At 37.2% G+C, this 12353-nt stretch overlaps 1 protein-coding gene across 10 annotated transcripts in view; it reads left to right on the top strand.

Annotated features, from left to right (window-relative positions):
* Window positions 1-10447, top strand: part of LOC106871878 (blood vessel epicardial substance-B) — a 535134-nt gene extending 524687 nt beyond the window's left edge. For all 10 annotated transcript variants that reach the window (XM_014918623.2, XM_052974861.1, XM_014918629.2 and 7 more), the window contains 3 exons: window positions 3103-3217; window positions 3990-4284; window positions 7437-10447. In XM_014918623.2, coding sequence (XP_014774109.1) covers window positions 3103-3217; window positions 3990-4284; window positions 7437-7522 — 496 coding nt within the window. In that variant the 3' untranslated portion in view covers window positions 7523-10447. The remainder of the gene's footprint in view (window positions 1-3102; window positions 3218-3989; window positions 4285-7436) is intronic.
* Window positions 10448-12353: the final 1906 nt, after the last annotated feature.

The following is a 12353-nucleotide window of genomic DNA, read 5'->3' as shown; positions in this document are numbered from 1 at the left end:
TATGAATTGATCGGTATGTACCGCATCGGCTATCATTGCATTTGGACACAGTGAATGTTTGATTTTTGTTGCTGAGGTCAAACCTTGCCTTTGTTAATAGTTTTTTCAAGTTTTTAGGTTGTCTCTTACTGAGAGTTATATTTTGATCTGTAATGATATTTCTCAATTCCTTACTTTGTGCAAGGATCGGTAAGTTCGCTTTAGCGATATTGAAGATGTTCTGGTGGCATGGATTTTGTGTCACTATAAATGGTATGATTTTTTCCTGTTTTTCTCTTCTTTAAAAACCCAGAAGTCTGCCAAATACCACTGAGTAACCATCTGGCAACATGTGGTCATGAAACTTTTATGATATTTCTATTCCATAAACTTTCAACTAAGGGTTTTTTTCAATAACCGGTTGCATGCAATGACAGATTGCATTTTAAAATCCTGTTATTATAAAAATTTTATAAATATTATGATTTTAAACCACAATGCAACTGGTTAACCGAAGCTTTGTGATTGAATTTGGTAGGCAGAAGTTACTGCCATGTGTGCATATGTCTGTGTATGTGCTTGTGCCTCTCTCCAAAAGAGAGAGAGAGGAAACCTTACTTTTATTCCATTCTAAACAAAACTGTCCAACAAATGGGAGCATGAAACTCTGAATAACAGTTTTTGTGATATTTGTGTTGCTTTTTAATAAAGCATATGTATAGTTGGTATGTTTTCTTATTATGCTAAGTGGATCTCCAAATTTTCTGACAAAATATTTTCTGACGATGCAGTAACAAGACAATGACGTATGTAGGGGAAACAGCATGGAGCATAGGAGAGCGGCTAAATGAAAATTGGAGGGAACTTAAGGAAGAGAAGAGCTCATCAGTTCTGTACCAGCACGCTGAGCAAGAACACGGAGGCTCACTCAACAACATAGAAATTAAAATCTTGTCCACACATAGAACAGATGCAGCACTTAGACAAATTACAGAAGCTACACACATAATAGAAGATAAACCTAGCCTGAATAGGAAACTGGAATGGAACACTAGCACACACCCCCAACAAACCACAACATATAACAATAAAATCCCCATAAACTAATAGCTATATGAACAAAATATAATACAATACATAGATAAACAAATGGAATTAAATAACTACATATGTTAACAAAATCAAATTAAAAGTAAGAAAAAGTAGGTATAAACACATGAACAAATAAATAAAAACAAATTAAACGAACATACCTACTCTATTGAGAAATATATGAATGCATATTTTCTCTGACTTATAGATTCTTAGACAACTCTCTCTCTCTCTCACTGTGTGTATGTGTGTGTGTGTGTGTGTGTGTGTGTGTGTGTGTGTATATATATTGTTGTATTTGGGGATGGTCATCTTGCCAGTTTAACCAATAAAAACACATGCACTATATATTTGTAGGCATGGTTACATAATATCATGAGCTTGTCAGAGCTGGCAGGTATGGAAAAAAAATATGGCGACTGCTCTCTATTACTGGAGGGGAACATGTATAAGCAGGAGATACAGATAATACAGGCACTCCCCATACACACACATGCACTTACAAAACATAGACACGCATAGAGGGATACGCATGCGTAGACACATACAATAGGAATACAAAATACAAAATGGCTGATCGTTAGCAAGGTGGGACACACATAAGAAAGAAGAAAGCAAAGGACCACTGATGAGGTCACAGAAGTGTGACGAAAGAACTCTGGCCGAAATATGTTTAATGTAATGTAATGTAATATAAAGCTGAAGCAAATTAACACCAAATATACAGTGCGTGTGTTTTTATTGGCTAAACTGGCAACATGACCATCCCCAAATACAACAATATATATATATATATATACATACACACACACACACATACAGTGAGAGAGAGAGAGAGAGAGAGAGAGAGAGAGAGAGAGTTGTCTAAGAATCTATAAACAGAGAAAATATGCATTCATATATTTCTCAATAGAGTAGGTATATTAATCAACATATACAGTATTATAAATCCAATATAGCCAATCTTACAAGTCAATTTCACACTGAGTTTTAAACCAGATGTTAGATAACAGCATGGTTATATAATATCATGTGCTTGTCAGAGCAGGCAGGTATGGAAAAAAAAATATGACGACTGCTCTCTATTACTGGAGGTGAAAGAAAAAAACCACATCTGGTTTGTGGGTGGTATGAAATAAGATGAAACTAACTGAGCAAAAGCTATATCAAGAATTATGTCCCTTGAACTAAAGGTTTCTGAAATGTAAATCTACACATGTTTTCTGAAAATGTGTAGAGTTAGAATTGATATTCATCTAGGGTTGGAATGTGTGTATGGGTTTTATGTTGGGAGGGGAGTGTCCAAACACTTAAGCCTATGTTAGGGCACATATGTGTCAGTTCGTTTGTGTGTTATTTGCTGAAACTCTTTGCTAGGTTCTCAGGATATGGTGGTGAAGATGGAAAACTGGTGATAGTCATGATAGAGTCCATAGGTATTGTAAATTACACCTTCTTTCATATGGGCATGGTCCAAAAATCTCACTTTTGTAGTTTAAATAAATATCTGAAATTAGAGATTAGAACTTACATATCATCATGCATACCTCATCTCCATCTTAAAAACATTTCTTATTCCTGATTGTCACTGTCAAATTCTTAGAAATATAAAGCTGAAATGAACCTGGTTAAAATTGAACCCAGCAATTAGGGTTTCCAAATCAAAACACCAGCAACTTCATGCTCATATATTTTCAAGAGTAACTAAAGTGAGAATGTATAAATGTTTTCAAATAAGTTGTATTTTTTGGATGAGTGATGACAAAGGGAGACAAGAGAAATCTGACACTGAGATTGACTCCTTTCAATTGGGGAGGAGGAAATAATTTTTTTCAGGAACTGAACAATAATTTTTCTCTCCCTCTGACATAGTGTCTGTCAATCACAAGATATCAGATCCAACTTGTCACAACATGAACATATTCAAAGTCACCATCTTTACTGAGTAATATTTGTCAAAACAGACTAATAATACCAGCCTTACCTTCTAGAAGACTGTTTTTCACATGTATTTTTCTCTATTTCTACCAGATTAAAAGTCACATATGACAGTCTGTTCTTACATTATATCAGTTCTAACCAAATTCTTGACTCGGCAGAATATGAATACTGCCAACCTCACTGGCAAAACTGTGAGAAATTCCAGGTAAGTGTTCTTGTTATATAGTTGTGGGTAGCTGTGAGAAGCAGGGGTGATATTGACAGGAATATTATTTTAGTTGAGGCTCTAGTGTTGTAGAAGAGACTATACTGTTGTGAGATGGATAGTATTGTAGTATAGACTGTACTGTTGTGAGATAGAGAGTATTATAGAAAAAAATTGTATTGTTGTGTAGTGGAAAGAAAACATGTGTGTAAATGTATGTACATATGTGTGTACATGTATGTATGTGTGCGTGTATGTGTGTGTGTGTGTGCATGTGTGTGTGTACACATACGCACTCACTCACTGACATGCACACACAAATACACATAAATACACACACAATACATTTACATACACACATTGTGTGAATGCATTGTGTGTTTGAGCATATAAATGTGTTTGTGAGACGCTGGAAACTTGTGTTTGTTATCATTGATCTAGTAGTTGTAGTCGTCATCATCGTCCTCATCTTTGTCATCATCTTAGTTGTTTCAGTTTTATTCCTGTTAATTATCATTCTTCCCTGTAAACCCACTAATAAACCTTTTGAGTTTTATCTTTCCATGTCCTCTCTTGCCCCACTATCTCCATTAACCTCTGTCACATTGTAACTTATCTCCTCACTTAATCCATCACTCATATCTCTTCTATCACTTTGGAAATGACCCATTCTCCTTCTCTCACACACTCACTCTATTCTGTTTTCTTACTCTCACCCTCTCTTCTCCATTCTTTCATCTCATTCCCTGTCTTTCACTCTCTCTTTATCCAGGTAACATTAGTAGCAACAGAAGACTGTAGTTTACTTTCCTGGAATTGTTCAGCTATCCAACGTTTTCTTCATGACCATCCATTCCTTGGCACTGTCTTACATAACTTACTGGGCAAAGATATCACCCACAAACTGTATCAGATTCAAGAGTTACTTCAGAACAACCCTGATTACATGCACTGCCCTCCCTCTAGCCGTCATTCTTCCATGGTGGACATCCGAAGCAGCCTTGCCACTAAAACGTCTTGCAACAGCCTCACTAAAATCACAATCAATAATTCGTTGGAGTTGAAAGGTGAGTAATATTTTCAAAGACTAACATTTCAATTGTATTGGAAACATGATATAAGGGATGGGACAAATTGTTAGAGTGGTTTGAACATGGAACAGAATTTTTTACAGCATTTATTCAAATTCTCTGCAGTCTGTGTTCAAATGCTCTCAAGGTCAATTTTTTGCCTTCCATCATTTTGGGGTCAATAAAAAAGTATTAATCCACCCCAGTGGATTGATGGAACTGTAAGAATGTTGAACCAGACATATTTCAGTATCTATTCTAGCTCTTTGCATTCAGAGTTCAAATTTCTCTTTTCCATATGGGTGGTAGACCTAAGCCAATCACTCAGTTTAACCCATTTCAGTTGCTGTATTTGCAGATGTGGACTGGGAGAATTGTTAGCATGCCAAGCAAAATGCTTAGCAGCATTTCATCCGTCTTTATGTTCTGAGCTCAAATTTTGCCAGGGTCAGTTTTGCCTTTCATCTTTTTGGGGTCAGTAAAATAAGTAGCAACTGGATGCTGGGATCAGTGCAATCAACTAAAGAGAAAGAGACAGGATTCACCTTTTATGCCCCTACCATAATCCTTATCACTCAACTTCTCATGCCTATCTTTAAGATCTGTGTATAAGGGACCATATTGTCAGTCATCAGCCTAATTACTCTGTCTGCCATCATATTCTTGCTCCTTTTCCCTGCCTATCCTGATTCCTGTCGCCCTTCTATCTTCATGAGCATGTTGCCTTTAATATATGTATCTAAGAATGCTGAGATACTGTCACTCATCACTCGTCTCATCACTCATCACTCGTCTCATCACTCATCATCCATATCCACATTTATCACTCATCTCATCTCATCATCCATATTTTACATCACTCATGTCCCTGTTGTAACCAAAAGAGGCCTCACACAATCTACTGGCCTTGTGCCAAAATTTGAAACCATTCTTCTTATTATTATTGAGTGAGAGAGCAGGGCATGCCATCAAAGTGACACTGGGGTAAAATATACGAAGCCCAGTATACCCATCATGACTACCCGTCTGATAAGGGTACACCATGCACATGCATCACAACCATATGTGCGTGACATAGTGGTCTCATATCAAGATAAACAGCTCATAACCGTGCAGGTGGGGCCCAGTTAGAATTTTCTTCAGGTCGGGTAGCCCATCCTGCTCAAAAGGTCCTTGAATAAAGGCTGTTTGAGGATGTTGAACGAAATACCCATATTTCCAAAGGTGAATTATCCAAACCCCAAAGAGTTCCTCTCAACACATGACTATGATGCTCCCCCACTACTTCTGCTCATGATCAGAGATGCACACATCGTCAGCCACCAAGGGACATGTTCAACTGGTTAAGGTCAAGCCACTGACAAAGCAAATCTGTGGTATTGAGCAGAATATTTGCTGTAGCCCATCTTTTATACCAAGACAAGACAATATACATGATAACACTTCCAATCAGTTAAGATCAGAAGCCACGATAGTCATTGCCTGGTACTGCATCCAGGCAGGTATTATTATTATTATTATTATTATTATTGTGATGATAATAATCCTTTCTACTGAAGGCACAAGGCCTTGAAATTTTGGGGAGGGGACTAGTCAATTACATCAACCCCAGTGTTTCACTGGCACTTAATTATTTGACCCCGAAAGGATGAAAGGCAAAGCTGATCTCAGCAGAATTTGAACTCAGAACGTGAAGATGGACATTTTTCCCAGCATGCTAACGATTCTGCCAGTTCACCATCTTTTCACTCTCATTGTACTTGGTTGTTGGTGTAACCAAAAAATGCAATGGATTTCTCCTCACCGCATCAAGCTTTCGGGTTAGCTGACCCATTCATCTCTTCATTTTATCCTAATCACCATAGATCTTATGTCTGCTCCAGGACATATCTATTATTACCTCTTCTAAACTCTCTCCTCTTCTTTGACCACCTGGCATTGACACCTATTATTCACCCCTATCATTTATCCTCTTCTCTTTTCACTCTCTCTTCTCTTCTCTCAACCACTCAATTCTAGTCACTCATTTTCTACCATCACACTTCCATTGTATTCATTCACCCATCCTGGTTCTTCTCTTGTCAATTTCTAATCACTTCTTCAGTCATGTAGCCCTTAATAAATGAACACCTTATAGAGTGGAAGAGACCTTCAAATCCTTGAGGTATGTGCCACTCTCACTGTTGTTGGTAACACTATAAATTCAGTCAGGACATTGTGTACTGTAGTTGGCAAGCAAGCAGAAATGTGGGGTTCAGAGGACCCCTTCGCCCTGTATAGGTCAAGGCTATCTCTGTAGTGCAGGTGCCATGTGTCATGGTACCCAATACACCTAGTAAAGTGTTAAGTCATGATGACCCTTTAGTCTTGTCAAAGACAAGACTAAACTGATGCTGGTGCAAAGATAAAATGCACTCTTTACTTTGCGTAATGTGATAAATGAATGAATGGAAACAATGCAGTAGAGAGGACAACATCTCCAATATTGTTGATTCAATACAATGCATCCAGTACATTCCTGTATAATGGTCAGAATTGGAAAGGGTATAGAAACAATACCAAAAATGAGACAAACAAGTGAGATGCAATTCTTCAACCTATCTAGGAGAGCAGTATCGAAGAGCTGGCTACAGTGACCTGGCCAATCCATGCTAGTATAGAAAGTTGATACCAAAGATGATGATGGTGATATAGGAACACTCTGTCGGTTATGATAACAAGGGTCCCAGCTGATAGGATCAACAGAACAGCCTGCTTGTGAAATTAACATGCAAGTGGTTGAGTACTCCATGGACACGTGTACCCTAAAGGCAGTTCTCAGAGAGATTCAGCATGACACAGAGTGTGACAAGGCTGACCCTTTGAAATACAGGTACGACTCATTTTTGTCAGCTGAGTGGACTGCAGAAACATGAAAATAAAGTTTCTTGCTCAAGGACACAACACGTTGCTGGGAATTGAACTTATGACCTTACAATCGTGAGCCAAATATCCCAACCACTAAGCCACGTGCACTACTTAATTACTGATTTTGTCTAGTGATAATTTGTGAGGCACTTATTGGTAATTATTGAGTTTCCAATTGGTAATTAGTGAAGTACTATGTAATTTATTCCAGCTAACCTTCAGTCATTTGATTTCTCTTTCAGGCATCCCATCACTGTGTCCGGACACAAGTTATAGCAGCATCAGTTCAGACTCCACAGGGCTCCTCAATTACGAAACAAGTGTCTAAAAACTTCATAGCTATGTGTGTATATGCACACACATGCACAATTATATATATATATTTCCAGATATTTTAAGCTAGAACTGTTATGTAAACAATCGAGATTGCCTGAAAAATCTTTTAGAAAAATTGCCTTAAGTATTTTTTATGTGAATTATGTATCAATAATCAAATGGTGTTTCTTCTTAATAATGTGAGAATGTAGTGTTTTGTGTTCACACATCTCTCTTTTTCATATACACACACACCCACACTATTATTTTTATACATGATATAAGTTATATTCATATGTATGTATGTATGTATATATATATATATATATATATATATATATCAAACACTAGACTTTCACAAAGCAACATTGAATAAAATATAATTGTGTACAATCATATTTAACACAATCAGGTACACTTGGATGTGAGTAGACCTTTTGCTGCAGAAAATTCTTTTCACATACAAAATGTACAAAAACACATTATTGGATCCTAGGATGTCTGCATTTCTACGTCATTTCATGTTGTCAGCTATGAATATCAGCTTTATCTGTCACAGCCCTCTAAGTACAATAGTTTTTATTTATAAGAACAGAAAATAGTACATTTACTGATATGGGAAGCTGTAATTTAATAACTAGAGTTGCATAAAGCTGATACACATATCATCAGATATTGGAAGACATGGATACTTTAGTGCCACATCAACTAAGTTCCATGAGTCAGTTCTGTACACTTCAGTTTAATGCATTCAGAAGAATGGGAAAGAAAAATCAATTCAGTTACTTAATTAAGTTTAGTGATTACAGCAGCTGAAATCAAGCAAGCTATGGACAAGATGAAAAGTGGAAAAGTGACAGGAAATGACTACATTGCATTTGAACTAGTAAATGCTTTGGGGAGTTTTGGAGTAGAAAAATGAACAGAGATAGCGAACCATGTTTACAACCCAGGCATGGTTCCAGAAGAAATGCTGGAATCAATCTTTGCCTTGCCTAAAATGTCTGGAACAATTGAGTGCAAAAATCATAGAATGAGTCATGTGACAAAGATTATTTTGAGAGTGGAATTGAATCGAGTGAAAGGTATATTAGGGGAAACCCATCAGATGAATAGTTCAGTTATCGAACAGGAAAGGAGGCAAAAAATGCTGCTTGAGAACGTTGGTGGAAAAGTGTATAGAGAAACAAAAAAACTTGTACATCTGTTTTATTGACTATATGAAGGCATTTGACTGTGTCAAGCACGAAGAGTTGGTGAGAATGTTGGAAGAGCTCGAGATTGATGGGAAAGATTTAAGAATGATTCGAAATTTGTACTGGGACCAGAAAGCAGCCATCAGAGTGGATGGAGAATTGGGCGACTGGATTGACATTCAGAAAGGTGTCTGGCAGAGTTGTATTTTGTCACCTGATTTATTCAACTTGTATAGTGAGAAAGCTCTACACAAGATCAAGACAATTTCAGGGCTACAACTGGGGGAAAAGAATTATAACAATTTGAGGTGCGCAGACAATATGGCTTTGTTTGCAGACACAGAGGAGAAGCTTCAAGGATTGATTAATATTATGACTGAGGAGAGTGGAAAGCTTGGATTAACAATTAACTGCCAGAAAACCTTCTCAATAGTCTGTACCAAGAAAGCACCGGTACTCGCATGTCGCTTGACGGTGAATGGAACTGGGATAGAGCAGAAGGACAGTTTCATATATCTGGGAAGCTGGATAACATCAGATGGAAGGTCAGATAAGGACATCAAGTGCAGAACTGGATTAGCAAAGAAGACTTTTATGGATATAAGGAGCATTTTTTGTGCAAAGAGAATTGGAATGGAAGTCAAGAAAAGACTATTGAAGTACTTGTCAGTGCTAGTGTATGGATGTGAGTCTTGGACGATAAGCAAAGTCATGGAGAAGAGACTCAAAACTGCAGAAATGTGGTTTTATAGAAAATGCTTAGAATCTCATGGGTACAGAGGATGACGAATGTGGAAGTGTTGAAGAGGATGAAAGTGAAGAGACAGTTGATGGATACTATCAGAGAGAGAGACAGTGGAGATTTGTTGGTCGTTTTCTCAGAGAGGACGACAGAATGGAGCATTACATGGTGGAGACTGAGCTGGTGGGAGGGAGAGTGAGAGGAAGGCAGAGAATGAAGATGTTTGACTGGATGAAGAAGAGACAGAACGTGCAGAGCGAGAAAGACCTGGGTGATGTTGTGAGAGACAGAAATAAATGGAGGAGGAACAAGCCACGATTCATCAAAGGCATGAATATGCCATGACACAAGAGAGAGAGAGAGAGAGAGAGAGAGAGAGAGAGAGAGAGAGAGAGAGAGAAGTTTAGTCCAAAGGAAATAGCTGATTAATTTGTTAAAGGGGTTAATTCCATTGTGAAATGAATTAGTTAAACTCTAATTAAAGCATTAGGAGTAGGATATAAGCATGGACCAAGATATGATGATGTACAGTACAAAAGAAAAGGGCTAGTATTGAGAAATAAAAGTAAAAAGTGAGTGATTAGTTACATCTTGTAGGGAAGGTAAACTGGTAAAGGGTAGGTGTGGTGAAGTAGTGCAAGATAATATGCACATCTGAAAAACCGCATCATAACTGTACTAAATTGTACTAAATACTGCACTGAAATATTATACCTAAAATATATTTGGGGTAACTGTGTCCAAGAAATGTAAATATTTGTAAGGATATCCAAATGGCTATATATGATGAACATGATATTTTTATATATATTTAATATTTTTAATGTAATTAATGTGGATGTATAGCAGTGAGTGCAACAGTAAAGAAGATTTGGATATGTGCATATTGTCTGGCACTTTTATCTTCCTAAAAAATTCGAATGAATAAATTGGACAAGAGACAAGATATTGTTTCATAGTCCAAAATGAAAAAGGAATAAAGAGAAATAAAGTAACTACACTTCAACAGCTCTGTCAATTATCTCCCTTCGACCTAAATTTGTGAATTTTACTTTACTTTTTTCCTCGAGGTGCTTTAATACACCCAGCTGGAAGACATTCCTCTCTTCAGTATTTAATGGTAGATTTTCAGGTTTAAAGCTAACCATTTTGAAACATATGGTATAACAAAAAAATTGATCGATCGAAAGATAGATTTATTTATTCATAGGAGTTATATCCCTTCCCTGACAACGTAGAACAATCGCTTCATAGTAATTGAGATCAACCCTGAATGAGGAGGGGAGATAATTTCAAGAATCAAGAGTTTTCCAAAACTCATCATCTCCCCAACTGTGAAAGAATGTTTCTGCCTTAATGTAGTTACCTTATCTCTGACAGAAATGACACTTAAATATATGCAAAAAAGAGTAGAACACATTTATGGCCTAGGTAATTTACATAAATGAAACAAAAATGAGCCAAGTGAAATAACTCAGGGGTCAGTGATGGAAACTTCCTTTGAAGCAATTGGCAAGAAGCGGGAGGTGACAGAGACATATAACATAGAAGACAACTGGATGTTTTCCCAGAACAACTTACTGAAGGCTACAGATGAAATCTGTGGTTGGTGTAAAGTTTAAGCCAGATCAAAGGTGATGTGGAACAGGGAAGTGCATTGAGGGCAGGCTTGAAACATATGGTGTAACAAAAGAATTGATTGATCGATAGATAGATTTATTAATTCATTAGAGTTATATCTCCTTTCTGACAATGTAGAACAATTGCTTCATAGTAATTGAGATCAACCCTGAAGAGAGACAGCAGAGAACTATTCAAGGTAGCTAGAAGAAAATATAGGAGACATGTCTATTTAGTAAGAGGAGAAGCAGAAAGGAAGAGATTTGCCAATGTTCTACAGTGTTACAACCAGAGGAAGTGAATCAGAGAGAATAAAGATGCAGGCGAAAAATGTGTTGGAAGGATAATGGCATACTTGCACGTAATGGTTTTGAAAGAAAGAGGTATGAGAGTGCTATTATGAAAGCCTGCCAAATATGAAGAACGAGAGAAAAAGTCTTTCTAATGACAGCCTGACAGAGGGACCACCCATTCTTGTTGACAGCGGTATGATAGACAAAGCAATTAAGGGTATGAAAACAAAGACAGCTCTTCGTCTGAGATGCTTAAAATACCTGGCAAGTCATCCATATAGTTAATCAAGTTGTACAGAATGACTCATGTAGTATGGAGGTACATACCTTAGAGAGAAGTCTTTATGGAGGTATCAAATTACTGTACCAAACCATGAAAGTTACTGAAAGAGTTATAGCTCAATTATGAAGAAAGTTAACATAAAGGAGATGCAATTTGGTTTTATGCTGGAAAGAACTACTGATGATCTCCTTCTAGCAGGACATCTGCAGGAAAAGTATTTAGCCAAAAAAAAAAAAACCACTGTACTTGGCATTCACTGACCTCACAGTTGTTTGCAGAAGTTAGGAGTAGATGAATGTCTATTAAGAGCCATTGAAGTCATGTGTGCAATAAGTACAAAGATTTACTTAGTGATAAGTACAAGGATGAATTTAGTATCCAAGTTGGAATTTGAAGTTTGGTCAAAATTTGAGACCGAAGAATATACATATCCAATGTGCTGCACAGTGGGATTAAACCTAAAACCATCAAAGTAAATGTCTTAACCATACAGCTAGATCCATGTGTGTGTGTGTGTTTGTCCAGGGATGGTTCATAAGTGAGAAAAAGAGCAAACTCAATATAAGGTAATATAGTATCAGGCAATAAAGACTGCAAACAAACAGGAAACAACTTCTATCTCATTCCAGGGTGAAAAACTAGAGGTAGTCGATAGCTTCCGCTATCTGGGCGACCAAGTTAGTAGTGGGGGTGGGTGCGCTGAAAGTGTA

This window comes from Octopus bimaculoides, chromosome 19 (genome assembly GCF_001194135.2).
Source record: "Octopus bimaculoides isolate UCB-OBI-ISO-001 chromosome 19, ASM119413v2, whole genome shotgun sequence".
Classification (NCBI taxonomy): Eukaryota; Metazoa; Mollusca; class Cephalopoda; order Octopoda; family Octopodidae; genus Octopus; species Octopus bimaculoides.
This window is presented reverse-complemented; position numbering and strand designations above follow the sequence as displayed.